We start from the raw sequence: 27,903 nt of genomic DNA, 5'->3' as shown, positions 1-27,903 counted from the left end.
ATGCTCCTTGCTCCAAAAGATACGGGGATTAAGGTCCAGATAGCTGCAGAAAATACGGCTTAGAAAATAGGGGTAGAAGACAGCTGTACAATGCCCTGGATCATCTTTGGTGTTAAGATCCCTCTCAGTATGGAGGATATGGTACTGACCCCTCTTCCACCTTCTTACAGATGAGATTTTAGGGTTATTCTAATTCAGACTAGCTGCCTGGCTTAAGGGTGATGATTTAAAATGTAGACCGTTTATCCCGAAGTCCAAATATTAGAAGTACCTAAGCAACAGAATTATTCTGAAAGGATTTTTTAAATGAGATGGTTAGAGAGCCAGGCAGCTCAAGTGCTCTAACGTGGGAGCCCAGCCCGAGATGATGACATCCTTCACTGGCTCCTGCTGACCTGTTAAGTCGTGGAGCCTGTAGTGCCCTACAAATTAGAACTGCCTTAACAGCTAATAAGCATTTATACAATTAGGCAGAGAGATAGTAAACTTCACTTAAACGATGCTAAAACATTTTCCAATGTTTTGGAGTTTGGTCACAGTCATTTTGTATCTACCAGCTTAACCTGTTTGATCTTACTCCACACCCCAAGGTACTAAATCCAAAGGAGATTTAAAAAAAAAAAAATTTCTCAGAAACCAAGAGTAAAAGAAAATGGGCTACAGGGGAGATGGGTCTCAGACTGAATTATGCATCCACTGGAGTGTGTGCAACCAAATATGGAAGGAAACCTTCAGTTAATGACACACAGCTTAGTAAACTGGGAGAGTGTCCCTTTTAGATGTAAATTTGTGACTTAGAATTTCTCTTTCTGTGGCCCATGTATCTCAGTCATATTAAATTTGCCAATTTAATATTGACCAAAGACAACTGGGGGACCAAAGACAACTGTTAGAAGGTGATCACACAGACCCTAACTTGGCTCAAGTATTTTTGTTCCCAGATTTTCTAGAATCACAAGGGCTACCTCCCAACTACTGTTTAAAATCACTAATAGGTACATAGCTCTTCAGTGGAGAAACTGTTATTCTCGTTATGTTGAGTATACGATGTTTTTATTTTAGTTTGCTGAATGAAAAAAACAGAAAAATCCAGTATCTTTTCCAGGTCTGGTCATTCTCCATAGCAATTGTTACAAACAGCCCTGAAGGAGCTGGAATACAGTCAGCAAGGGGCCCAGGTGGAGCAACAGTTCATCTTGGCAAGTATATATTTATTTCCTTTGGTGCCTTGCACAGTAAGGCACTAATAAAGATGTAACAGAAGAAATGGCCCACACCAAATAGTTCTAGTGACAATTTACTAGACAAGTTACAGTTTAAGGATGGTGGTGGTGATTGTTTCATTTTATTAATTTTTACAATAAGGTTGTAGCCTTTATACTCCACACACACACACAAAATAAAACAAGTGCTTATGAAAGAGTCCCTGCCCCCACCCCCCTTTCCAAAACATCCTGAACATAGCAATTCAATAGAACAGAAAAATCAAGACATGTTTGATTTCAAAATTTCAATAAAAAAAGCAAAGTATGTAATGCAACAGCTGTTCAACTTCCAACTCTAAATAGGCACCATAAAACAAAACAAAAACTCTCAGTATTTAATACACTTTCCAGTATAAATGCTCTGTAATCAGCTAGTAATAAATGGGAACAGAACCTTAGAACAGAAGTTATATTGCTTCCCTGCTCCCCCTTTCTCTTATAATTAGAGGGTGGAGGTATTAGGGGATACAAAAGTCAGAGGAAGAAGAATTAAAAAGAAAAATTCTGAAGCTGTTTGTGGACTAGAAAGGAAGACAGCATTTTACAAATGTTCAAAAAATCCCAAGGCAAGCAACACAATTCGTTCACTATCACTCCTACTAGAAAGAATAAAGATATCGGCATCTTATTATATAAAACTGTACTTTCAGAATCGCATTACAGGTTCACCAGAAACTATGGATGTAATTTTAGGCTTCATCAGGGAAACAAGTTCAGTTCAGATCAAGTTAGATACTGTGCATCTAGCCTATCTGGATCGGAGTATGGAACTGCTCACTGTTACCCCCAACAGCTGTAAACTAAACAATAGTATGTAACTCCATAGGAAGCTTAAGGATTGAGGATATGTACACAGCTAATTATATCTCCCCTGCTTCGCGCTCTTCAGAGCTCCTCCTGTCTTCTGATCTGCCATTAGCGCTCTCATAGGACCGCTTCTTATCTTTTCGATCTCTGTCACGAGGTGATCTGTCTCTTGAATTCCTGTCTCTGTCACGTGATGCTAAGTCTTGGTCTCTGAATCTTTCTTTTGAGGATCTGAAAAATATTAATTTGAGGAGCAAAATGTGTTGGGAAACCCAATATCCAAATGAAAGAATCGGATAAATATTAAGGTACTGAAAGCTGAAGTTATACAGAATACATCCAAGAAAGACAGAGGAGCCAGTTTTCTGACCGAAAAGAGCACTACCCAATCTGACAAGGGAGATGAGTGAAAACAAATTAAGGGTCAGAAACCATAAGCTACAATAATGACTTAATGGAGGATGTTATCATCTCAGAGGTAATCATAAAGGTTTTCTAATTCATGGCAAATGTGTTTAATATAAAAATAGTATATAGACAATACCTTAAAAAAGTGGAAGTGTTAACAGTGTAGGTGCCAAACTGGGTGGAAATTAAGGACTTAGAATGGGGGTCAGCAAACCTTTTTTTTCTTTGCTGTCTGGCCAGAGTGTAAATACTTATGGGGGTATTCTTCTTCCTTTTCTTTTTATCAACCCTTTAACAATGTAAAAACCACCCATTGCTCACTAGCTATTCAAAGAACAGGCTATGGGGCCAGATTTGGCCTGCAGGCAACAGTTTGCCAAAACTTGACTTAGATAAGAGAATTAGTCAATGAAATGGCTTTAAATAACCATTTATTATTTTTGAAATCTTCTTTACTCTTCCTGACTGAGCTCATTCAACCAAGAGAAAAAAATAAGAATGGAAGACACAGAAAGATGATCACCCTACCAACTCTCCATTCCCATACCCAATTTCATTAAGAAAGGTAAGTGATAACAAGCTCCTAGCAGAGATTCAATCAGAAGGAAAAATCAAAGGATATTATGGGATCAGAATATAAAATCTATTACTTTCAACATCTAGAATGAATCAGTAATATGTATTACATTTACTTGGTTCTTTACAAGTGACCTGGTACTTTATATATAATCTCACTTAACCAGACCTCAGATCCTAATTCTGAGCATGGGTCAAGTAATACTTTGAACTTCTAAGGCAGGAAAAAAATACTATACTCAGTTTTAGAAATAAGGAGGATTCAACCAAAAAGGTTCAAAAATTAATGTCAATTTTGAGCATGTTCTACCTTAAGGTTTTAATAAGCATGATTTTAAAAAGATGTGAAAAAAAAAATCACAGTGCATGTCTGGTTACACTAATCCTCTCCACAATCTTTTTAAGAATAGAATATGGAGAGAAATGATGCCTAAGAATTAAGGACACAGTTGCAGGTAAGTCTCAGAGGTCAGTACCAACTGGAAAAGAACCATGAGATGAGCATCAACTACGATTCTGTGAGGGATTACAACGTCCCATCCATAAGCAGTTTACTTATACTATGTCATTCAAACTACCACTAATCCTAATAACACAGGTACTTCAAAGATGTGGGGAGGGGAAGACAGGATAATGAGATTACTTGGCCAAGGCCACTGAACCCAAGTAGTCTGACTCTCAAGACTGCACTAGGTGTTTGAACAGACCAGGAAGTAGAAAAGTGCAGGTAAGTCCTCATTTATTAAGATCACTGTTGCCAGGGAAATGTCACCAACAGAATCATATCATACCACTATTTCACAGTTAGGGAAAAAGCAAATCGTAAGACTTGTAAACTTGTAACTAGGACCTTTACCTTGAAATTTAAACTCAAAGATATAGCAATTGGCTGCTTATTTTTGGTAAAAACACAGAAGGCTACTTTGAAAGAGACTAAGTTGTCGAGATTAGAAGTGCTCTTGAGAAAAGCAAAAACTTTTAATAGTTTTACAAAAATAAACCTGTTTATAAACATGCTGAAAATATTAAGGGTGTCATGTAGGATAGAAATACGTCCTATACAACTTCATAAATGCAGGAACCATTGGGGACTATGATAACACAACCCTGGTGAGGGGACATGCCCCTCCCCTCCATCCCGACCACCATTTAATAAAGACAGAGAGTTCACAGATACCAGCAACAATGACCTGGGGCAAGTTCACAAAACAAACTCTCTAGACCTTCCATCAAGCAGTAGGGTGACTCTCAAAACATACAGCGCAGGTAAATCTCGGGGGGAATTTGTTCATTCTCTGCCTTGGTCTGTGATATTTACTCCATCTCGAATATCTCTTTACTACCTGGTTTTACCTACTATCTATCTGAAGCCTTTTTTAATTTCTATGGTATTTCCCTCATCTAAACTCCTATATTACTCTGTACACTTTAGCACTTTAATGGTGTTTATTATCAAAGATGTTAGTCTTGTGTTCTAACTTGAATAAAGTTGCTCAATCACAGTATACTTCCTGGTTATTTTTTACTAGGCCTAGTATAGAAGCAAGTGTACAATTCTTTTTGATTAAAGTTACTTGAACCAGTTTGCTAATAAGAGTAGAACGTGAATGTTCTCAAAAAAAAAAAAAGGATAAACACCTGAGGTGAAGGATATGTTAATTAACCACTGGTGGGAACTCTTTCATAACGTGTGTGTGTATATATATCAAATCACCACAAAGTACACCTCAAATATCTTAATTATACCTCAGTAAAGGTGGGGGAGGGAAAAGGACCTACTTAGAAGAAAATATTCAGTGAAAGCCTATTCACCAACTCTTTGAGTGAATGGTTCCAAGGAAAGGCTTCTGTCCTCTCCCCCACCCCCACCAAAAGGTTTTTATCCGCTTTCTGGGAATTCTATCATGGGCTTTATGGAGAGTCATCGATAGAAAATTTAAGACTAGTAGGTGCTAGGCACTCAAAAAAGGTTTATTACATATATGCTTAAGAAGAGTTGTCATGAAAAAAAGCAACTGTAAGCATGGTTTCTATGTTCCATAGAAATGACCTGGCTTAAAGACCATCTTGTGACCTGAGAAGTTTTGGGAGCTTGGTGATGATGTAGTTTTTGAGTGCTAAGGCTCTATCACATTCTAATCCTTTGTCCTGAACAGATATTCAAGTCCTGCACCACACCCTAGATCTGCCCTCCTTGCACCTTTCAAATGTTCATGCCAAGAAAGTCTAGCCTCAAGATTCTGAATTGGCCCCACCAAGCTAACGGTCTATAGCAATGTATACCTAGAGTGCAGATGAAATAACATACCAGAATGTGTCTGCTCTGAAAAAGTGCACCAGCTCAAAGAAGTTTGGAAAACAGTAAGTCAAACAAAGCTAAACTCTTTAAATGAAAGGGCTTCTCAGAACCCATAATCCACCAGTACATACTGCAAAAACTGAGTATTGGTACCTAAATTGCCCACAAAGTACTTTTTTTCCAAAATACACTAAGAGAAAAAGCAATAACCTCTGTAGCACATATTGGTTCCAATTTCTTACTCTGGCTCCTAAGCGTATTCTGTAACTACCCATATAATCAGGGGAAAAAAAATGTTATACACTCACACACAAATGTGTACATGTGACCAGATGCAAGTTGCAAACCACTAGTATTCCACCTCTAAACCATAAAGGTAGTTCCATTCCTCTCACGGACGCCTCAGTACCTCCTCCGGGATCGCTCTCTGCTCCTGTCTCTCGAGCTGTGCCCGCTGCGCTGATGGCTGCGGCTGCGGCTGCGGCTACTCGAGCGGGATCGGTGGCGATGGCGTTTCTCCCGTGATTTGGATCGAGTTCTCCTCTTCCGTTCCCGTGACATAGAGCGAGAGCGATGTCTGCGATGCTCTCTGGACCTGGACCTACAAAAAACATGGGCTTTAGTTTTTAGCTTTCTCAGCAATGCATTTCTCCTTTGCTAAAGCCTCTTCTTTTAAGACAGAGGCTATCTCAGTAACCTGACTTAATGCCAGTTCTATTTCAAGTCAGCTACATCTACACCAAAAAAAAATGGTGGCATATTAACTACATACCAGAATTTCAAAATACAAATGAAACACTAGTCTCAGAGCTCAACCAATATTGTACAGATTTACATCAAAAAATATAAAAATTAAGACAATCCATAACCCTACTACATGCCAAGGACTGGACTGTATTCTCTAGGTGATTTATGGATTTGTATTTCATTTAAACTTCTAAGATTTCTGGTATACTTTAGAAACAAAGTATGTACCTGATGGATATGGATAAAAGTGAGAAGAGGCAGGAGAAAGACTATCGTTTATGATAAGTCATTAACTGAATTAAAAAGGTGACAGGACCATCAAAATAAGTCTAAATGCCCACAATATACTTAGTCACAGGATAATCAACACAGTTCTCTATTAAAGCAGTACTTAAATTGGTAGAAAAAACTAACATACATAAATCAGTTTAGAGAACTTTATCGGAATTGAAAAAAGTATGAGAACAGTAGAGAAAAGGAAAAATGTTTTGAAGAAGCCAGAAGACAAACACTTGTGTAGCCTCCGCTGTGTCACACAACTAACAACATACGTGTGGGCTGAGGGTTGAAATGGCACATGCAGAGGACATAAAACACTGCAGAGAAAACAAGCAGGAAGAAAGCTATGCAACTTTCTTCTAAAGGTCATTTTAAGAGTAATGGCAACGATCTACACTTGACTTTGACAGTTCCACAACTCTGAATTCACTAAAAAATGATTGACCTGTACAGTTTAAATGGGTGAACTTATGGTATGTAAATTATACCCCAATAAAGCTGTTAAAAATTGAGTCACTTTAAGAATGTGATATTTTCTCATAATTTGATAAATTCAAAAGCATATTCAGGTGATACAATTTACAAACAGCTCACTTTCAAGTGAAGATTTTGTTAAATGAAGTTTAAAAGCATTCAGCTTATGTCAACATTATATTCAAAGAACGACATATATAGTGGACCCAGCATCAACCACAGTTGAGTACTTCAACAATAAAGTATCTCTGAAAAGGAGCATAGGGAAAAGAAAATTCATTCAATCCAAGTTTTATTAAGTGGTATTTTGTTTAATCACTCATTCTGAGCTATTACAATGAATCTATGTCTTTCAATGTATAATTTCATTCATCTTTTAAAAAATTCTAGACAATTATTCATTTAAAAAGTATTTAGGGGCACCTAGATGGCTCAGTCGTTGGGCATCTGCCTTCGGCTCAGGTCATGATCCCAGGGTCCTGGCATCCAGCCCCACATTGGGCTCCCTGCTCCGCGGGGAATCTGCTTCTCCCTCTCCCTCCCTCTGCCCCTCTTCCCACTCGTGTTCTCCCGCTCGCTCTCCTCTCAAATAAAATCCAAAAAAAAATTTTTTTAAGTATTTACTGGATGTACACTGCACTGTTCTAGGTACTAGAAAAAGACTGAGCAGCAAATAAAGCAAAGTCCTTAACCTCATGGAGGTTATGCTCCAGAAAGAAGTCCACACAGGTATGTTAGCAGTCAACAAAGATACGTCAGCTAGTAAAGAAATGATATATTAAGGAGGTAAAGATGGACAGAAATGAGGTGGTAATCTTTTATAAAGGATAGATAGAAAAGGCTTTTCTGGTAAAACGGCATCTAAGCAAAGATAAAATAAGGTAATCAGCTAATCAGCCATTTCAAAATAGGGTGCTTCAGGTAGGGGGAACACAGGTGTAAAGGCCTTGTGGTAGAAGAAAGTTCAGAATGTTGAAGTACTAAAAGATACCTGTTTGGCTGGAATGAAGTGAGCAAGGGGAGTAATTCAGGGGTCTTACCTACAGGCAGGATGACCCAGTACCTCATAATTCAAACCAGGATGCTCTCAATGATAAATTATATAAGGAGCAAGGGGAAGTTATTAATAAATATGCTGAAAAAAGACATAAACTAGTTCCTACCCCACTCTCAGATCGATCACTCCACTTAAAAGCTATGGCGAAGATTTTCACTTCTCCTAAGTGAAATGGAACACCTTTGGAGAGTTTGAAAAGAGGGCTGATGTAATTTGTTTCACTTTTTAAAGGGCTCATTCTGGCTGATGTGTGAAAAACAGACAGGTGGAGAAGAGAACTGGGCAAGTACAGAAATTAAGAGACCAGTCAAGAGGCTATTGTAATCACGAGGCAAGTAGCTGGGAGTAGAACAGTAGAAATTAAATATCTGGCCTCAATATCTGAAGATGTTCTATGTACACAGTTTAAGTAAGTATCTATTCAACAAAGGGACTAATTTGCATTAATCAACCGGTAAGTAAGAATAGTATCACCAACTAATGTTTCTTTTTTTTTTTTTTTTTAAAGATTTCATTTATGTATTTGACAGAGAGAGAGACAGCAAGAGAGGGAACACAAGCAAGGGGAGTGGGAGAGGGAGAAACAGGCTCCCCGCTGAGCAGGGAGCCTGATGCGGGGCTCGATTCCAGGACCCTGGGATCATGACCTGAGCTGAAGGCAGACACTTAAGGACTGAGCCACCCAGGTGCCCCAATGTTTTTATTTCTCATCCTAGATTTCAGAAACAACAATATAAATTGGCTGACACAAATGGGCAGGTTTTTCTTTTATAACAACAAATGCTCTAGTTTATAGGGAAAAGTTCTCGAGAAATAATTACTCTTTAGAGATAAGAGTACCTGGAAGGTTTCAAAAAGATGTGATCTGAACAAGAAAAATGGTAGGACTTGACAATAAGAAAGGGCATTCGAGGTGGGAATGGACTCATGGAAACTGCACATGAAGTATTAAAAATGATGACACACGTTTCCCCACCTTTCTCAGTTAGAAAAAAATTACCAGCAACTAGTAAAAACTATAAAGTCTTCAAAATGCCCTCAAATTTTAATGCCAAAAGTCAAAATTTTAAAGTTTTTTTTTGTCATCAATGTACAAAGGGATAATAAACTCATATAAAGTGAAGATCAAAATGTAAACTAATAGGCATTTTAGTTTCTCTTCAATAAGCCACTATGGATCCTTCTTTCAAAAATGTATTCAGGTAGGGCTGCCTGGGTGGCTCAGTTGGTTAAGTGTCTTCCTTCAGCTCAGATCGTGATCCCAGGGTCCTGGGATCAAGCCCCTCATCGGGCTCCCTGCACAGTGGCAAGTCTGCTTCTCCCTCTCCCTCTGCCCTGCACCCCACGACCCAATGCCCGCTATCTCTCTCAAATAAATAAAATCTTTTAAAAAATGTATTCAACTACTTAACCTACTTATATTTTCAACAGGTATAACCTCTTAGACCTGCGTTTCTGACATGTACCACCCAAAATGATTTTAAAATAAATTCTGTCGTGCATTTAACCTGCGCTTCTAAAGATTTTAATGAAATATTCTAAAATATTCTTAAGCTTTCCTTATTTTTTTTTAGTAGGCTCTATTCCCAACATGGGGCTTGAACTCACAACCCCAAGATCAAGACGTCACATGCTCCACAAACTGAGCCAACCAGGCACCCCAGTATTTTTAGCTTTACTTTTAACACCATGACACTATATATAACTTTACTCCGATAAAGTTATAGTTCACGAGTACCTTCTAACCAGTTTCATCTTAAAACACAATGCCCAAACTTGAACTACAAAAGAATTAAGAGTACTAACCTAGTAATTCTCATTCATTTTTATTTTTTATTTATTTTATTTTTTTTAATTTATTTAGTTGACAGAGAGAGACACATTTATTTGACAGAGAGAGAGGGAACACAAGCAGGGAGAGCGGGAGAGGGAGAAGCAGGCTTCCCGCCGAGCAGGGAGCCCGATGTGGGGCTCGATCCCAGGACCCTGGGATCATGACCTGAGCTGAAGGCAGACGCTTAACGACTGAGCCACCCAGGCACTCCCTCTCATTCATTTTTAAAAGATATTTAATCTATAAAAACTACCTCTGAAAAAAAAACTTCATTAGTTATATATATTTTGTGTATGCTTACCTTTTGGGATTCTTGCTATGTGATCGAGACCTAAAAAAAGAATATCTATTTTTAGAAAAAAAGAACTGAGACAAAGTACAATGTACTGTTAAAATTACACTCTTCCTGATTCCTAATCTTTTTATTAATTCTATAAATATAAGGCACGTATGAATGCACACAAATTTTTCCAAAATACACCATAACTACACAGACTTTCCCACCTTGGCATATGAAATCCCCTAACTAGGATACCTGGCTTTTAAAAAGAATATGCTCCTAGGAGACTATAACATGGTACATCACCACTCACTAATTCTCCAGAAATCAATTCCCAACCTGGGGAAAAGTCTTTGTTATTTCTTTCTTTTTTTTTTTTTTTTTTTTAAAGTCTTTGTTTTATCTATCTCGGTTATTTCTTCTTTCCCTCTGGGAACAGAGAAAATTTTCTATAATCTGAGATGTATTCACTTTTTCTTTTTTTTTTGAGATGTATTCACTTTCAAACTGCAACCTCACACTATAATCCCTAGAACACCCAATTCAATCTTACAACATCTGTTTCTTAAAAAAAGACACATGATTCCCTAGCACACAATTAACACTCAATAGTAATGGCTAATATTATGGGTACTAGAAAACCACAGGTGTCTTTTGTGGGGAATACATAGCACAACTGAAGGATGGCTTTTGACTCAGCCTGATTCAGGTTTTAAAACTCTGGCTGCACCATTATCTGTGACCTGGACAGATTATAAACCTTCTCTAAGCTTTGCCTGTCATTTGCAAAACAAGGACAGTAATAGAAATTTCACAGGAGGATTATAAGGATTAGATGAACTACTGTAGGTAAATTCTTAGCACCGTGCCTGACAGATAATAGGAACTTAGTAAGTGGCAGTGATTTTTATCATTATCCTTTTCAATACCATAGCTGGAATCCCACCTTGCTTAACTCTGTACTTCCTTATGATTTCTTCATCTTTCTTTCTTGGTTATAGTATTTCCTCAAGTTCACAGACAGATTTAAAAAAAATTTAAACACATTTCTGAAATAGCATTACATTTTATAATCAATGTTAAAAGAAATCGGTCAGCTGGCAACAAAGGAGTAAGATGTGATATACTTTGTCATCTATAGACGTGAAAATGTAGTCATGGCAAAGAATTTTTCTTTCTCATTCAACTATCATTTCAGTTGAATCATATGTATCAGTGGCACTACATACAGAATTTTAACAAACTGAGATTTCTAATGCCCCTTATATGGTCTTGTATCAAAATGCTGAGCACGATTCCCATAGAAACTCAGTGTACACAAAAGAGAATAGTGATAAAGCTATGAGATAAAAAATTATGGTAAATGAAGAACATATTTATCAATGGATGATGACAGCATTTCCCCTAAAAAGGTAAAATATCCACATGTACTTATGTTTCATTTTTTCATTACAGTGCAAAAACATTACCTGCTACAAGCCATGTAACACAAAGTTAAACATCTTGAAATAAATATAACATGCTCAAAGCTTGGGGAAAGCTGGCGTGATCAAGTCATATATTATAAAGGGTTTTAATTAGGCACAAAATCTGCTGGAGATAGAATATTTAAATTTCAGAGATATGCAATACAATTAAGGGAACACCATAAATTAGAACTGCAGGTAATTCTTTTGTGGCATACTGTCCATTGTAACGTTCTTAAAAAAGTTATTTACATGAATTCAAATATTGCCACCATGATGCGACACAATTTGTTGCAAATGGGTAAAAGTCACTCAGTACATTTAAGCATTCTAAATATGAAGAATATGGTTTTATGAACGAATTAATACCAATATAAAAAGAACTGCATACATTTGGCTATTATTTATACAATTTTAATAGTTTATACCTCCTAGAATTGAGGAATTACAGAATCAATGTATGATGTAAAATAATTTTTTTTAAGATTTTATTTTTTTAAATCATCTTTACACCCAATGTGGGGATCCAACTCACAGCCTTGAGATTAAGAGCCATATTTCTACCAACTAAAACAGCCAGGTACCGCAAAACTCAAACCTTTGTCAAGAATAAAGTATATCACAAAAGTGAAAATAGTTTGATACCAATCTGGTACAAATCTAGCCATTATGAAAATCAGAGGGCTAGAAAAGCTTTGTAGTCAATCTTACAAAAAATAAGGATGTGACTATTTACCCTTCCACACATTTTGAAGGAAATCACCTTGACTTAAATGGCCGTAACTTAACATATTTGTATAAACACTTTCACATGGTAATATTTTCAAAAGTAAACAGAAATCTCCCATGTCTAGATTAACACCTAAAATCCTGTATCAATCACATCTCTTTTTAGAGCCAGGGACCTTCAACTTCACATACTTGGACTATTCAATTAATCACTCCATACCTCCTCAGCTTCTCTCTTTCTTCTCTCTCCCTTTCTTCTCTTCGTTTCAGGCGTTCCTGATTTCTTTTCTCCTGTTTCTCAGCTACAACTCTCTTAAAAGACAATGACAAGTCAAACAATAAAAAATGAGGAGCATTATTTATTGGGTTCATTCTTAACAAGAATTACCCTAAACTCTATTGTATCTGGTTCCCAATACAGTATAAGTAACATCAAAATCTGTTTAATAACAATTAAAAGTTTTGCTGGGTAAAATCATTAAGCTTACAAGTCTAGTCTCCAAAAATCTTTCCTCCTTCTGGGGAACATTTGTAGCATTTTGTATTTCTTCATGACTTAATACTTCAAAATCATTTCTACAAGATTTTTCTCCTATGAATGTTTTCTAACATTATTTTGTATTTTTTCAAGTTTTTTTTTTTAGTAATCTAATCTCTACACCCAACATGGGGCTCCAACTCACGACCCTGAGATCAAGAGGCACACGCTCTACCAACTGAGCCAAGAAGGTGCACATATTTTGTATTTTTTTAAATGACATTAAGCATTATAAATCGCTACAAGTTCCTATTCCCTAACTTCCAAAATAAAAATGTCTTCTGTCATTTCCAATTCCCATCCCAATTCTGTTGCTTCAAAAAATACCAGTAAGACACTAAACAGTCCTGTTGCTAGGTCTATTAACTGCGAAGATTCCCAAATAGGTACTATTTTTGAGTTTTAATTCAGAGCCTAGTAACCATTTGATAAGGTGAAACTTACTTTTGTCATTTTAAATAAAAACTTACCAAAAATCATGCCAGCTACTCAGAATGCTTAGAAGAGCTCACTGTTAATTACAAATATGGGTATGTCCCTAAGTGTATCTGACTCATTATTTTAAAGGTCAAACTACAAAACCTGGGTTAATTTCACTATCCAGTGTTTGCCATCTTTGAGCCATTCTTCCATTCATGACAAAATGCTACAGTGCCACAATTTTTAAAAAAACTAGCCACATCAGATTGTTGGAAAGTAAACTGATTATATCCATTTACTCTGATTTTGCTTACATCTTTAGAAATACCCTATGTTGTTTCCGTATCTTCTCAAAAAGAATTCTGCACGAGTAAGAACTGTATTGCCTTTCTCACAATAGCCATATACGTCACAGTAACTGTCCTTTTTTTAAAGATAGGTTTCATTCTAATTCCTTGCTGAAATGGGAGCAGGAACATAAAGTAAAACTAGAGGTCCTACAAGCTTGCTATTTAGTGAAGAATTGCAAAATATTTCAAATAAATACTAGTCTCATTTTCTCAATCTTCCTTTAAAGTAAATATTATAGGGGCGCCTGGGTGGCTCAGTCGTTAAGCGTCTGCCTTCAGCTCAGGTCATGATCCCAGGGTCCTGGGATTGAGCCCCGCATCAGGCTCCCTCCTCCGTGGAAAGCCTGCTTCTCCTTCTCCCACTCCCCCTGCTTGTGTTCCTGCTTTCGCTCTCTCTCTCTCTGTCAAATAAATAAATAAAATCTTTAAAAAATAAAATAAATATTAAATATTATATTGTTAATTTTATTTCAAAGAAAATAAAAATATGGGGGGAATTTATATGAAAGAATTAGTTTAGAACCCAGTTTGCCAGACTCCTAATTCAATGTCATTATTTAACACAAAATATTACCTCCCAGAATAAGAGGACATTATTTAAAAGTCTGTTTCTCAGACATCATCCATTAAACCAGTTGTTATATCCATTTATAATCTTACACTTTTCGGTATGAGTTCTTAGCAGACTCATAGTCAAGAACCTTATATAAAAAGATAACTAATACACATCAAAACAATGGATGGCTAAATTAGATAAAGCATATGACATTAATTTACCAATGTACCTTTAATTCTTCAAGCTTCTCTCTTATTTCAATAAATCCCAGGTGCAGTTTACCCCCAAAATGATCAGCCAGTCGTCTATCATTATCATGAAGACCTAAATAGGCAGAGCAGACTTCACAGACTCGAAGTTTCTGTTGTTGGAAACTGGAAGCTGGCATAGAATTCCGATAAACTTCCTGAACAAAAGTGAGAAAAACAATGTTCATATAAACCTGAGTCCATACCATTACACAAAATACATTATGTTTACACAAAAAAATCTTTTTTAATGAATAACAAAAGTATGGCTATTTTTGTCACAAAAACGATGGGTTCTCCTCATATTCCCATCCTCTCTGTCCTTGGGATCTCTTCCACTGGAGGTAAAAGATCAGAGACTCAACTGCACTTTGCCAAGAACTATTATAAGAATTCTACCATGATAGGGGCACCTGAGTGGCTCAGTCGTTAAGCGTCTGCCTTCGACTCAGGTCATGATCCCAGCGTCCTGGGATTGAGCCCCGCATCGGGCTCCCTGCTCAGCAGGAAGCCTGCTTCTCCCTCTACCAGTCCCCCTGCTTGTGTTCCCTCTCTCGTTATGTCTCTGTCAAATAAATAAATAAAATCTTTAAAAAAAAAAAAGAATTCTACCATAATAGAGAATATGACTTTTGGAAAAAGTTTTCTCAGTATTCTACAATGCTTTGTTTTCTACAATTTTTGTTAAAAATGAGATGTAGCAACCCAAAACTATGTATCAGTGAAGGACCAAGGAAGAAGTCATCCACCCTAGCAGAGAAAGAATACATGTCTTCAACACTGTTAGTTTCCTTCCAGTGCCTTCTTTCCCACAGATCATTTTCTCCCCCTTTGGAAAAATGTGGACAGGGCATATAAATGATAAGACTTTCCACTAAGAGGGGGGCACCTGGGTGGCTCAGTTGTTAAGTATCTGCCTTCAGCTCAAGTCATGATCCCAGCCCCCACATCGGGCTCCCTGCTCAGCTGGAAGCCTTCTTCTCCCTCTCCCACTCTCCCTGCTTGTGTTCCCTCTCTTGCTATCTCTCTCTCTCTCTGTCAAAAAAAAAAAAAAAAAAAAAAAACTTTATATAGAAGTGGAATAGTTCTATAACACAAGCAATGAAAGGTGCCTTAATGAGATAAAGAAATCTTACATGCAAACATTTTAAGTTCATTAATGAAATAATAAGTATTAGTGGATTTGTGTATCCACTGTACCCTTTTTTTTTTCCTCTCAAGGCCAGCAGCATGCCCAGCTAGAAGACATTACATTCCCAAGCCTCCACAGAGCTTTGGCTAAGGAGATACTCAAGTGGATATTGTTGGATGGAATCCATAGAAAAGTCCTTTCAAAGGGAGTCAATAGACTGAGACCCAAAAAAAAAAAAAAAAAAAAGGCTGCCATCACCTGTGGACTAGAAAGTGATGGGAAACAATATTTACAGTTTCAAAAATGTCAATACCAAGATACTTATTACAAAAAGAAAGTACTGTAACTTCACAGTGGAAAAAGAGGCCAATCACCAGAAATGGGACAAATCACTAACATGTGACTTCGGAGGAAATATAACATTACTTCAATGGTACTGTCAAAAATCTAACCAGGAAGAAAAACCAGACAAACCCAAACTGAAGGACATTTTACAAAATAACTAGCCTATACTTTTCAAAACTGTCAAGATCATGTCAGACAAAGACTGAAGTTCCAGATTAAAGGAGCCTAGAGGGACATTAACAGCTAAATGCAGCACATGATCCTGAACTGGGTCTTTAAACAAAAAATTTTCTAGTAAAAATAAACATTATTGTGACAACTGGAAAAATCTGCATAAAGTCTTCAGATTCATTAATAGTACTGTATCAGTGTTAATTTCTGATTCAGATCACTCTACTACAGTTATGTAATAGAATATCCTTGTCTTTAGAAAATACACACTGTAGTATTGGGGGATAAAGAGACATCATATCTATAACTTAATGCCAAACAGTTCAAATACACACACACACACACACACACACACGAGGAGAAAGACAAAGCAAATATGATAAAATGTTAACATCTGGGTGAAGGATATAGGGGAATTCCTTATACTATTTCTTAAACTTTTCTGAAGATATCTCAAAATAAAAGTTTTTAAAAAAGAGAAACAGGGGTGTCTGGGTGGTTCAGTAGGTTAAGCACCTGCCTTTGGCTTAGGTCATGAACACGGTGTCGTGGGATCAGCCTCACTGGCTCCCTACTCAACGAGGAATCTGCTTCTGCTTCTCCCACTCCCTCTGCCCACCCCCGACCCCAGCTCATGCTCTCTCGTGAGCTCTCTCTCAAATAAATAAAATCTTAAGAAAAAAGAAAAATATATGACACTAGGAGGCAAGTCAACTCAATTTTTGTGCCTTGTTACTCTTCTTCCTCTTTCTAGTTATGTAGAGAGAAAAGGCTTCAGGCATGGTAGCTGTACTGCCAACATAAACTGATAAGCATAAAGATGAATCCATGTAGTAAGGATGGCTGAACATAAAGCCAGAAATAGCCTCTGTGCTTGATGGAATCAAGGAGGCTGCTGTACCAGCCCCAGACTCCCTAATCACAATTATTTAATAAATGAGAAAAACAAAACCCTTTCTTGGTTAAGCCATTATAAGTTTTCTACTATGTGCAGCTGAACACAATCTATAATGAGCAAGTAAATTTTTTTTTTTAAAGATTTTATTTATTTGAAAGAGAGTGAGAGAGAGAGCACAAGAGGGGTGAGCAGGAGAGGGAGAAGCAGACTCCCTGCTGAGCAGGGAGCCCGATGCGGGACTCGATCCCGGGACTCCAGGATCATGACCTGAGCTGAAGGCAGTTGCTTAACCAACTGAGCCACCTAGGCGCCCGAGCAAGTAAATTTTTTAATGCACTGTTCCTAGTAAAAATCAACTGATAATAAAACATAACATGCTAAAGATGTTAAGCCACTGTGTGCTAGGAGAAAATCTTCAAATACATATATATAAAATGTCATGAAAACTTCAAAATATGCAAGTAATAATGCTTACTAAGGTTCATTACTTGAGTCTTTTGGGGAAATGAGCTATAAAATATTCTGCATTTTAAAATTCATAGTGTTTAGGGGCACCTGGATGGCTTAGTTGGTTAAGTATCTGCCTCCGGCTCAGGTCATGATCCCAGGATCGAGCCCACATTGGGCTCCCTACTCGGCAAGGAGCCTGCTTCTCTCTCTCCCTTTGCTCCCTACTCATGCTCTCTCTCTCCAGTGTTTTCTCTAAGTAAAATCTTAAAAAAAATTTTTTTAAAATTCATAGTGTTTTATTTTCTGGAATGATTTTAATGACATTTAAAGAAATCCTAAGTATATTAAGACTTTAAAATTAACAAGAATGGCTACATGGTTTATCTTTTCCCATCCTATTACTTTTTATCTCTCTTTATATTTAAAGTAGATTTCTTGTAGCTAGCATATAGTTAAGTCTTGCTTTTATTTTATTTTATTATTATTTTTTTTTTAAGATTTTATTTATTTATTTGAGAGAGAGAGAATGAGAGACAGAGAGCACGAGAGGGAAGAGGGTCAGAGTGAGAAGCAGACCCCCTGCCGAGCAGGGAGCCTGATGCGGGACTCGATCCCGGGACTCCAGGATCATGACCCGAGCCGAAGGCAGTCACTTAACCGACTGAGCCACCCAGGCGCCCCTTATTTTATTTTTTTAAGACCTGAGCAGAAAGCGCTTAACAGACTGAGTCACCCAGGTGCAACTAAGTCTTGCTTAAAAAAAAAACAACAAAAAAAAAAAACTAGTCTCACAACCTCTGCCTTTTAATTGGAATGTTTAGACCATTTACATTTAATGTAATTACTAGTACACTGGGTTTAAGTCTACCACAATTAGAGATGGAGACTTTAATACTCCTCTCAGTAAATAGAACAGAAAATCAATAGGCTATGGAAAACTTTAATAATCAACTATCTTGACTCAATTAACATGTACGAACACTCCATTTAATAAGGCAGAGTATCATTCTTTTCAAATATACATGGAACATTCACCAAGACCACATTCAGGGTACAAAATAAGTACTGATATATCTAAGAGACCTGAAATCACACAAATGTTCTCTCACTACAACAGAACTAAAAAACAAAAATATTTAGAAAAACAACACATATACAAAAACATATTCCTAAATAACCCATAGATCAAAGAAGAAAGCACAAGCAATATTGGCAAATATTTGAAATGAATGAAAATAAAAACAATATATGAAATTCTGGGGGATGCAGCTACAGTTGTGCCTAGAAGAAAATCTGTAGCATCAAATGGGCTAAAATCAATTATCTAGGCTTCTATTTTAAGACGGCAGAATAAGAACAAATTAAACTGAGGTGTGTTAGAGTTAAGAGCAATGGAGACTATGGCAAAATGAAAGAATTCAACCCCCTGTGGATAAACCCCAATTTTCTAAAAAAACATGAAGTGGCAAACAAAATAGAACTTTGCAGGATATGAGATTTTGACCTGTGCTATGGAGAAAGAATGAGAGGAGGAGGCTCCCAAAGTACTAGCAGACTGTACTGAGATGAGAAGAGAAGGGAGAATGCTATGGTCACAGGGTGGTAAAGTCAAGGGAGGGAGGGTATCATAGGAACTGCATTTATGCATTCTGTATGTGACTGCTGTGTATGACTAGCTAGTTTAATTTCATTTTCTAGTTATAAACTTCAACAGATCATAGCCTCTAAAGTAATAACAAAAAACCCCACAACTTTGATACATAATCCATTACTATGATATGGACTAACTAAATTTTTTAAATGGTTTAAATTGCCTGTACTAGCAATAACTTTCAATAATTTCCAATCAAATAGGTTTTGACAGTAAGGCTGTACATATTACCATTAAAAATTGTATTACCTCTGCTTCTCTTTTCTTTGCCCGTGCTTTCTCTACTTCATCCATTACTTTCTGGGATTCTTCCACATTTCCTTCAGCTCCTAGTTGTTCCACCTTGGCCAACAACTTACCAATTTCTTCATTTAACTCGTGAACACGTTCTGCCTAGAAATAAACAGAAAAGAAGATCATGAATAAAAAGCAGAATAAATTATCAGAGTTCAAAATATTTCATAAATGCTCAGGGAAGACTTATCTAAGGCAATATGAGTATAAATAATGCTTTCTGAGCATATCATAAATGAACTGGTGGGATATGAGGATGTTTTAAGCCTATCTGCCCTCACTGCAGTGAGGTCAGGAATACAACTGATCTCAATTTAACTATTACTTTACAACCTCTGCTTTGGCAGTGTATTCCAAGTATAAAATACCGTTTACCACGATCTGCCCCTACGTACCTTTCCAAACCATCTCTTGCTGTTCCCCCACGTCACAACACAATCTATAGTTATATCTAGTTTCCCAAATTTACTCTTGTTTTCTGCCTCTGTGACTTTGCAGAAGGATGTCATCCCTCTTTCTCAGACACCATCCCTTACCTCCCCTTGTCTGAACTCATATATGTTGATTCATTCAACAAGATTCAACTATCCTGTGAAATATTCTTGATCAATCACATCTCACCCCCACTCAAACATAAGCAGAGAGCCAAACCTTCCTTTATGCCATCTTTTTATGTTTCATGACGCTCTTAAGTACATATCATACTTTTACACATATACTTTTGTACATATATATACTTATGTATATACTTTTAGATACATATCACACCACCTTAAAGAAAGCTATTTATATTTCCCATCTATGTATTTCCAATGCCCAACAAATAGCATAGGCTCAAACAGGAGTTAAAGAAATGAACTGGTATGGTGCCTGGGTGGCTCGGTTGGTTAAGCGACTGCCTTCAGCCCAGGTCATGATCCCAGAGTCCTGGGATCAAGTCCTGCATTGGGCTCCCTGCTGGGCAGGGAGTCTGCTTTTCCCTATGAACCCTATCCCCTCTGTGTGCTCTCTCTCAAATAAATAAAATAAATCTAAAAAAAAAAAAAAAGAAATGAACTGGCAGATACTCTTTAAGATAAATATATGACTTTAGAGTCCAAAAGGTCTGGCTTATTGCCAAACCAATTACCAGTTATGTAATTTTGACCACATTACTTAACCTGAATCCATTACCTCACCAAAGAAGTGGGAATAATACCTATCTCATAAAGTGAGAAATGAGAAACTGTGCCTTGCACATACACTGCACAGCACATTACTGATTTTCAGTATACAACCATAACACTCTGTGTCCCTTAGCCTTAGTTCATGTCTTTCCCCTGGGATAAATTCTTGCCTTGGGAATCTGTGTTGTCCTCCTCTTCATCAGTCATCCTGAGAATATAGCTCATGCCTATTGTTTTAATGGCATATGATACCTATACAGTCTTTATATTGGCCACAAAGTAAGTATTCAGGCTGTGTGGCCAATTATATTAGCAAAGAAGATTTTAATTTGTTATGGACATCCAGTCCCAACAAACTGGTGTGCCAATAACTTTTACTTCTCAAATGTCCTTCAATCCAAAATATTTATCCCTCAAAGAAATTTTCAATTCTATTATCATTTTCTTACCTCTTAAACAAAGTGGTATTTTTTTTTTCAATATCTGTCACAGAATGATTGGATTATGCTTTAAACTCTTCACCTTTCACTGTATCCATCTCTTTGCTATATAATTAGTAACATCATATTTTGATTCTGAATTTGGCCACGTAACTGGCTTTAATTAATAGGACAGTAGCAAACATGACAGAAAGGAAGGCTTAAAAAGCACTTGTATGACATTTTTTGTACCTCTTCCACTACCCTAAGAACACAGCCAGACTAGCATTCTGCGTTCAACAGCCTCTGACTGACCAGAAGACATGTGAGCGAGCCCAGCTGAGACAGGAATAACTTCCCAGTCAAGTTCAGCCTTATCATTACCTGAAGACTCATGGGCTAAAATACTGTTTTAAGTCACTGAGTTTTGAGGTAATTTGTTAAACAGCATTTTTACAGTGATAGATAACCAATAAAATGCCATATAAACCAAGATAGCACTTGTGGATCTTTTTCAACCATAACATTAGGTCCCTGCACTTTAGGATCCCATCTTTAGAGAACATTTCAGAAAAAGTTAATTAAAAATAACCTTTTCTGTGCTCGCTTCAGCAGCACATATACTAAAAATAACCGTTTTCTCAGGGCACCTGGCTGGCTAAGTCAGTAGAGCATGCAACTCTTGATCTCCGGGTTGTGAGTTCGAGCCCCACATTGCGTGTAGAGATTACTTAAAACAAACAAAAAAACAAAAAAACCTTTCCTCAAACAAAGGAATCCATTTCCCTCTGTACATCCATCTCTGAGAACTGTATTTAATGCTGTCATCCAAACTCTATCTGGGTAAACTCTGTCTCCATTGTGCATTTTCATAAAATGTACAAACTATACTGAACGGCACAAATGTTTCAAAGTATTAAGTCATCAAATCAACAAAATGCACTATATGGACTTTAATTTTAAGATTCTGATTAGAGGGCGCCTGGGTGGCTCAGTTGGTTAAGCGACTGCCTTCAGCTCAGGTCATGATCCCAGGGTCCTGGGATTGAGTCCCGCATCGGGCTCCCTGCTCTGCGGGGAGCCTGCTTCTCCCTCTCCCACTCCCCCTGCTTGTGTTCCCTCTCTCGCTGTGTCTCTCTCTGTCAAATAAATAAATAAAATCTTTAAAAAAAAAAAAAAAAAAGATTCTGATTAGAACAAACCAACTCTATATAGGAAAAATGAACACATTCAGGATATTAGATAATATTAAAAAATTGTTAACTTTATGGATGTGGATTTTTATGGTTATATTTTAGAGATGAAATGATGTGACATCTGGAATTTGCTTTTAAAATAATAAAACAGGGGTGCCTGGGTGGCTCAGCTGGTTAAGCGTCTGCCTTCAGCTCAGGTCATGATCTCAGGGTCCTGGGATCCAGCCCCATATTGGGCTCCTTGCTCAGTGGGGAGTCTGCTTCTCCCTCTCCCTCTGCCCCATCCCCTGCTCCATTTCTCTCTCTCTAATAAATGAAATCTTTAAATAAATAAAACAATGAAACAAGAGCAAAAAACTGACTATGAATCCATTGGGATTTATTGTACTTTTCGTTCTAGTTTTTATTTGTATTTTTAAAGTTTATTTATTTATTTAATAAGTAATCTCTATACCCAATGTGGGGCTCGAACTCACAACCCAGAGATCAAGAGTTGCATGCTCTACTGACTTTGCCAGCCAGGCACCCCTTTTTCCATCCTTTGCATGTAAATTCACATAAAAAAAAAATTTTTTTTTTATTTTTTTTATGTAGGCTCCACACCCAGCATGGAGCCCAACGTGGGGCTTGAACTCAGGACCCTGAGAGATCAAGAGTTGGATGCTTAACTAACCTGGGCCACCCAGGTGCTCCTACAACAAAGTATTTTTTAAAAGTGGGGGGTAAAACAGAATATCTAAAGAACACTCAAAACTCAACATTAAAAAAAATGAGCAGTCCATTTGGAAAATGGGTTTACAGACAATTCACTAAAGAGGTACATAAATGGCAAACACATGAAAAAAATGTTCAGCATCATTAGGCATTAGGGAAATGCAAACTGAAACCAAGAAATATCACTACGCACGTCTAAGAATGGCTAAAATGAAAATTAGTGACACCACCAAATGTTGGCACAGATGTGAAGAAACCAAATCACTAACACATTGCTGGTAGAGTGCAAACTGGTACAGCTGCTGTAGAAAAAAGTTTTGACACCTGCTTTCAAAACTAAAAATGGACTTACCATATGACCACATGACCCAGAAATTGCATTCTTGGGCATTTATCCCAGAGAAATGAAATGTTTATTGCAGTTTTACTGGTGTTAACCAGTAACTGCAAACAATCCAAACATCTTTCAATGTGTGGCTAAATTGTGGTATATCCGTACCATGGAATACTGCTCAAAAAGAAATGAACTACTGATATACGCAGCAACTTGTATGAATCAAGGAACCTGTGCTGAGTGAAAAGAACCAGTCTCAAAAGGTTACATGATTCCGTTTATGTCATATTCAGTAAAGTAACATAATTATCGAGCTGGAAAATACAGTAGTTGCCAGAAGATAGCGGAAAGGGGGAATAGATGTGGCTATAGAGAGGTAAGATGAGGGAGTCTCATGGTGATGCTACAGTGAACTAATTTAATTATGGTGGTAGTTACCCAAGTTCCTTACACATGTGATAAAACTGCACAAAACTACATACATATACACACACACACACACACAAAGTGCACACATAACTGGTAAAATCTGAGTAAAATTTCAAGATTGGACCAGTATCAATTTCTTGGCTTTGACAGTGTACTACAGTTGTATAAAATTTGAACAATAGGGGAGGCTAAAGGGAGTTCAGAGAATTCCCTATTTATGTCTTTGCAATCTGTGGATGTAATTTTTTTTTTTTTTAAAGATTTTATTTATTTGACAGAGAGAGACACAGCAAGAGAGGGAACACAAGCAGGGAGAGTGGGAGAGGGAGAAGCAGGCTTCCTGCTGAGCAGGGAGCCCAATGCGGGGCTCGATCCCAGGACCCTGGGATCACGACCTGAGCTGAAGGCAGACGCTTAACCATCTGAGCCACCCAGGCGCCCCTGTGGATGATATTATTTCAAAATAAAAAGTTAAAATTAGTGAACTGAAATGGTATTTTGTAGTACTAATGAAATAACTGAAATTCTTACCTTTGCTGCCACTTCAGCACTAATCTCTTCTTGAGTTTCTGCTAATCTTTTCTTAGCCACTTCTGTTCTTCGATCACAATCTGCAATGAATGACTGAAGATGATCCATAGCCTGCAAAGTTTAATTGAAAGACAATTACACCAGAAAAATCAACTATATTCAGGAATATCTTAACTCAAAATATACATAATTTTCTTATTTTTTAAAGTAGGCTCCACACCCAGTGTGGAGCCCAATGCAAGGCCTGAACTCACAACCCTCAGATCAAGACCTGAGCTGAGATCAAGGGCCAGACACTTAACCAACAGAGCCACCCAGGTGCCCCTATACCTTATTTTTAAAAATGCTAATAGGGGGGCACCTGGGTGGCTCAGTTGTTAAGCATCTGCCTTCGGCTCAGGTCATGATCCCAGGGTCCTGGGATCGAGCCCTGCATCAGGTTCCCTGCTCAGCAGGAAGCCTGCTTCTCCCTCTCCCACTCCTACTGTTTGTGTTCCCTCTCGCACTGTTTCTCTCTGTGTTAATTAAATAAATAAAATCTTTAAAAAATAAATAAAAATGCTAATAGGGTAGTAAAAAAAGTAACAAAAGCAGGTTCAATTATGAATCAAAAATTCTACTCATCAAATTGGTAAAGAGTAAACATAAATAATCCACAGGAAAGGTAAAACTATAAGGAAATTACCATTCTCATACTCTGCTGAAGAAACCACAAATCAGTGCAGTGTTTAAAAAAGGCTATGTGGGGCGCCTGGGTGGCTCAGTTGGTTGAGCAACTGCCTTCGGCTCAGGTCATGATCCTGGAGTCCCGGGATCGAGTCCCGCATCGGGCTCCCTGCTCGGCAGGGAGTCTGCTTCTCCCTCTGATCCTCCCCCTCTCATGCTCTCTGTCTCCCATTCTCTCTCTCAGATAGATAAAAAATCTTTAAAAAATAAAAAAGGCAATGTGGTAACTGGTATCAAAAAGACTTAAAAATGTCCCGACTTCGTAATTTTACTTCCAGAAATGCCTTTTAAGAAAGCAATCAGGGGCGCCTGGGTGGCTCAGTTGGTTAAGCGACTGCCTTTGGCTCAGGTCATGATCCTAGAGTCCCAGGATCGAGTTCCGTATCAGGCTCCCTGCTCGGCAGGGAGTCTGCTTCTCCCTCTGACCCTAACCCCTCTCATGTGCTCTCTCTCATTCTCTGTCTTAAATAAATAAATAAAATATTAAAAAAAAAAAAAAAGAGAAAGCAATCACATATACAGAAGGTTGAATATTCAAGGATGTTCCTCATAGTGTTATTTTTATGGTGTAAAGTTGTAAATACCCTAAATACCTAAGTAATGTACAAATTTTGATCTTCAGCCATTAAAAAAGGTTTTAATAGAATACTTAATGATACAAGATAATGTTATTTGTAAATAAAAAGCATGTTACATAGTATCATATGCCATAAAAATCCCAATTTTCTAAAATAAAGCAGAGGAAAAAAAGGAAGAGCATATATGAAATTTTAGCAGTAATTCTTTTTGAATATATGGATATTTTTTAATAATTTGTTTTTCCATGCTTCTCAAATTTTCCACAATGAAAATGTTACAATCAGGAAAACTTGATCTCTTTTCAAAGAATAAACCAGTCAGAATTTTAGCAATGTCTACATTGTAAAAATTCAGTTCATAATTATATTAATGACATTTGTCAGGCATATATTAGTATGTCTGTAATTAAGTAGTAATTCATTTAAAACTAAACTTTTAAGATTTATTCCCAAGTTAAGCAATTTGGACTTTCATATCTTACTATACAGAAATAGAGTGAATTTAAAATACAAATGTTTAATTAAAAATATAAATTTATTCAGCACATAGCAAATTCTGAGAATTTCTTGAAAGTGAAAAGAAACAGGCTCATTTAAAAGCTCTTAGCTGTGATGACAAATAAATAGCTATTTAGGGGCACCTGGGTGGCTCTGGCCACTGGCTCAGGCATCTGCCTTCCACTCAGGTCATGATACCGGAGGGTCCTGGGATTGAGCCCTGTATCGGGCTCCCTGCTCAGCAGGAAAGTCTGCTTCTCCTTCCCCCTCTGCATTCCCCCGCCTCCCCTCCACTTGTGTGTGCATGCAGGTATGTGCACGCGCTCTCTCAAATAAATAAAAATCTTAAAAAAAAAAAAAAAAAAGATAGCTTTTTAGCTCTTTTAATTTAAAATTCATCTTTAAATTCACAAGATTTCTCTATTAAAACTTCCTTATGGGAACATAAAAGTGGCATCTCAAAGCAGTGAGAAGAAAAAGATGTACTGATCAGTAGTGCTGGGTCAACTAAGTAGCTATCTGGTGAAAAATAAAGCTAAATCTATACCTCAATTCCTTAGACCAGCATAAATTTAACTTGGTTCAAAGATCTAAGTGTATAAAATAAAGCCATAAAAAATACCAGAAGAAACCATGAGAGAACTCTTATCACCTCAGAATAGGGAAGACCCTTTTGAATTAACCCATTAGAAATTTTTAAAGCATTGATAAATGAGACAACTATACAAATATTCTGCAAGGCCCAAACCACTAAAAGAAAAATGGTAAAATATGGAAAATCACCCAAATATCCATATCCCTACATTCAGATGATGGTTTCTGCCCAGAATATATCAAATCAAAATCTAATTAATTTTTCTCCAACTGTTCCAGCCCCATATTAAATTATGTTTACATAGATGATTTTCACTTTTTTGTTTTGTTTTGTTTTTTGACAGAGAGAGAATGTGCAGGGGCAGGGAGAGAATGAGAGGGAGAGAGAATCTTAAGCAGGCTACACGCCCAGCACAGAGCCCAATGCAGGACCTGATCTCACAACCCTGAGATCATGACCTGAGCTGAAACCAAGTCGGATGCTTAACTGACTGAGCCACCCAGGCACTCCTGATTTTCATTTCTATTAGCAGAAATTCTTAGAAGTAAATGGAGGTGCCTATTGAGTGCTTTATCTTCCAAACCAAGTAAAATACCTATTATACCTTACTGTAAAAAGTATCATAAGATGTGTGCTCATCAGTATCTTTTATGTAAAGCTAACTGGTATGTTTTATATAAATATAAAAAAAGCTTCCCTATTTTTATAACAAACAATTCTGTTTGTATAAACAACAAATCAGATCTTGAGCCTTTAAGGTACGTAAATGGTACCTTCTACTCTAATATTTCTTCTATTAGTTTTACATAAAAAAGTTACTTAATATCCTCTCTCTCCCTCTCTCTATATATATATTCACAGATACAAAAATAAAAATAATTTAAAAATTCAGTAGATTATTAAAGGGCCTTAAATACATCAGAAATTTGTTGTTTACATGTGCTTAAATTGAGGTTTCCTTAATCATCACAACTTTACTGGAACAGTTTTTCAAAAGAATATATGCATTGCACAGATTTTTACACATTTTCTTAAAATACCTAGTTTCACCTTATATTTTTTAAAAAAATGTTGTTAGTCAAGAAAATACATGATTTTACTTTAGTACTATTTTTCATATAAACACAAAGAAGATAATTTGCTAAGAGCCTTTTCCTATAAAGATATTAACCCATATTCAAAATGTTTTACTACAAAAAAACCCATTAAAGCAAAATCACATACATCAAGTTCAAAGAAAAAATCTTGTTCTTTGGATGCAATTTCATAATCTGCTCTTAAAGCCAGGTCATGAACTTTCAGACATTCTCCAAGATCCATTCTCTGGGGGGGGGGGGGGGGGGGGAAAAAAAAAAAAAAATTTTACAAAAAAAAAAAAAATTTTTTAAAAAAAAAAAAAAAAAAACAAATTTTTATAAAAAAAAATAATAACTTTTAAAATTT

At 36.9% G+C, this 27,903-nt stretch overlaps 1 protein-coding gene across 8 annotated transcripts in view; it reads right to left on the bottom strand.

Annotated features, from left to right (window-relative positions):
- Nucleotides 1-1,034: 1,034 nt before the first annotated feature.
- The window catches only part of LOC118021145 (putative RNA-binding protein Luc7-like 2), a 61,899-nt gene continuing 35,030 nt past the window's right edge, over nucleotides 1,035-27,903 (bottom strand). For all 8 annotated transcript variants that reach the window (XM_035021205.1, XM_035021203.1, XM_035021207.1 and 5 more), the window contains 8 exons: nucleotides 27,685-27,783; nucleotides 24,064-24,174; nucleotides 19,230-19,373; nucleotides 14,315-14,491; nucleotides 12,442-12,533; nucleotides 10,048-10,077; nucleotides 5,765-5,956; nucleotides 1,035-2,303 (listed from right to left, as the gene is read on the bottom strand). In XM_035021205.1, the coding sequence (XP_034877096.1) occupies nucleotides 2,126-2,303; nucleotides 5,765-5,956; nucleotides 10,048-10,077; nucleotides 12,442-12,533; nucleotides 14,315-14,491; nucleotides 19,230-19,373; nucleotides 24,064-24,174; nucleotides 27,685-27,783 (1,023 nt within the window). In that variant the 3' untranslated portion in view covers nucleotides 1,035-2,125. The remainder of the gene's footprint in view (nucleotides 2,304-5,764; nucleotides 5,957-10,047; nucleotides 10,078-12,441; nucleotides 12,534-14,314; nucleotides 14,492-19,229; nucleotides 19,374-24,063; nucleotides 24,175-27,684; nucleotides 27,784-27,903) is intronic.

Source organism: Mirounga leonina, unplaced genomic scaffold (genome assembly GCF_011800145.1).
Source record: "Mirounga leonina isolate KUSES-001 unplaced genomic scaffold, KU_Mleo_1.0 Mir_174, whole genome shotgun sequence".
In the NCBI taxonomy this organism is placed as follows: domain Eukaryota; kingdom Metazoa; phylum Chordata; class Mammalia; order Carnivora; family Phocidae; genus Mirounga; species Mirounga leonina.
Note: the sequence above shows the minus strand (reverse complement) of the source record. Positions and strands in the feature narration are given on the sequence as shown.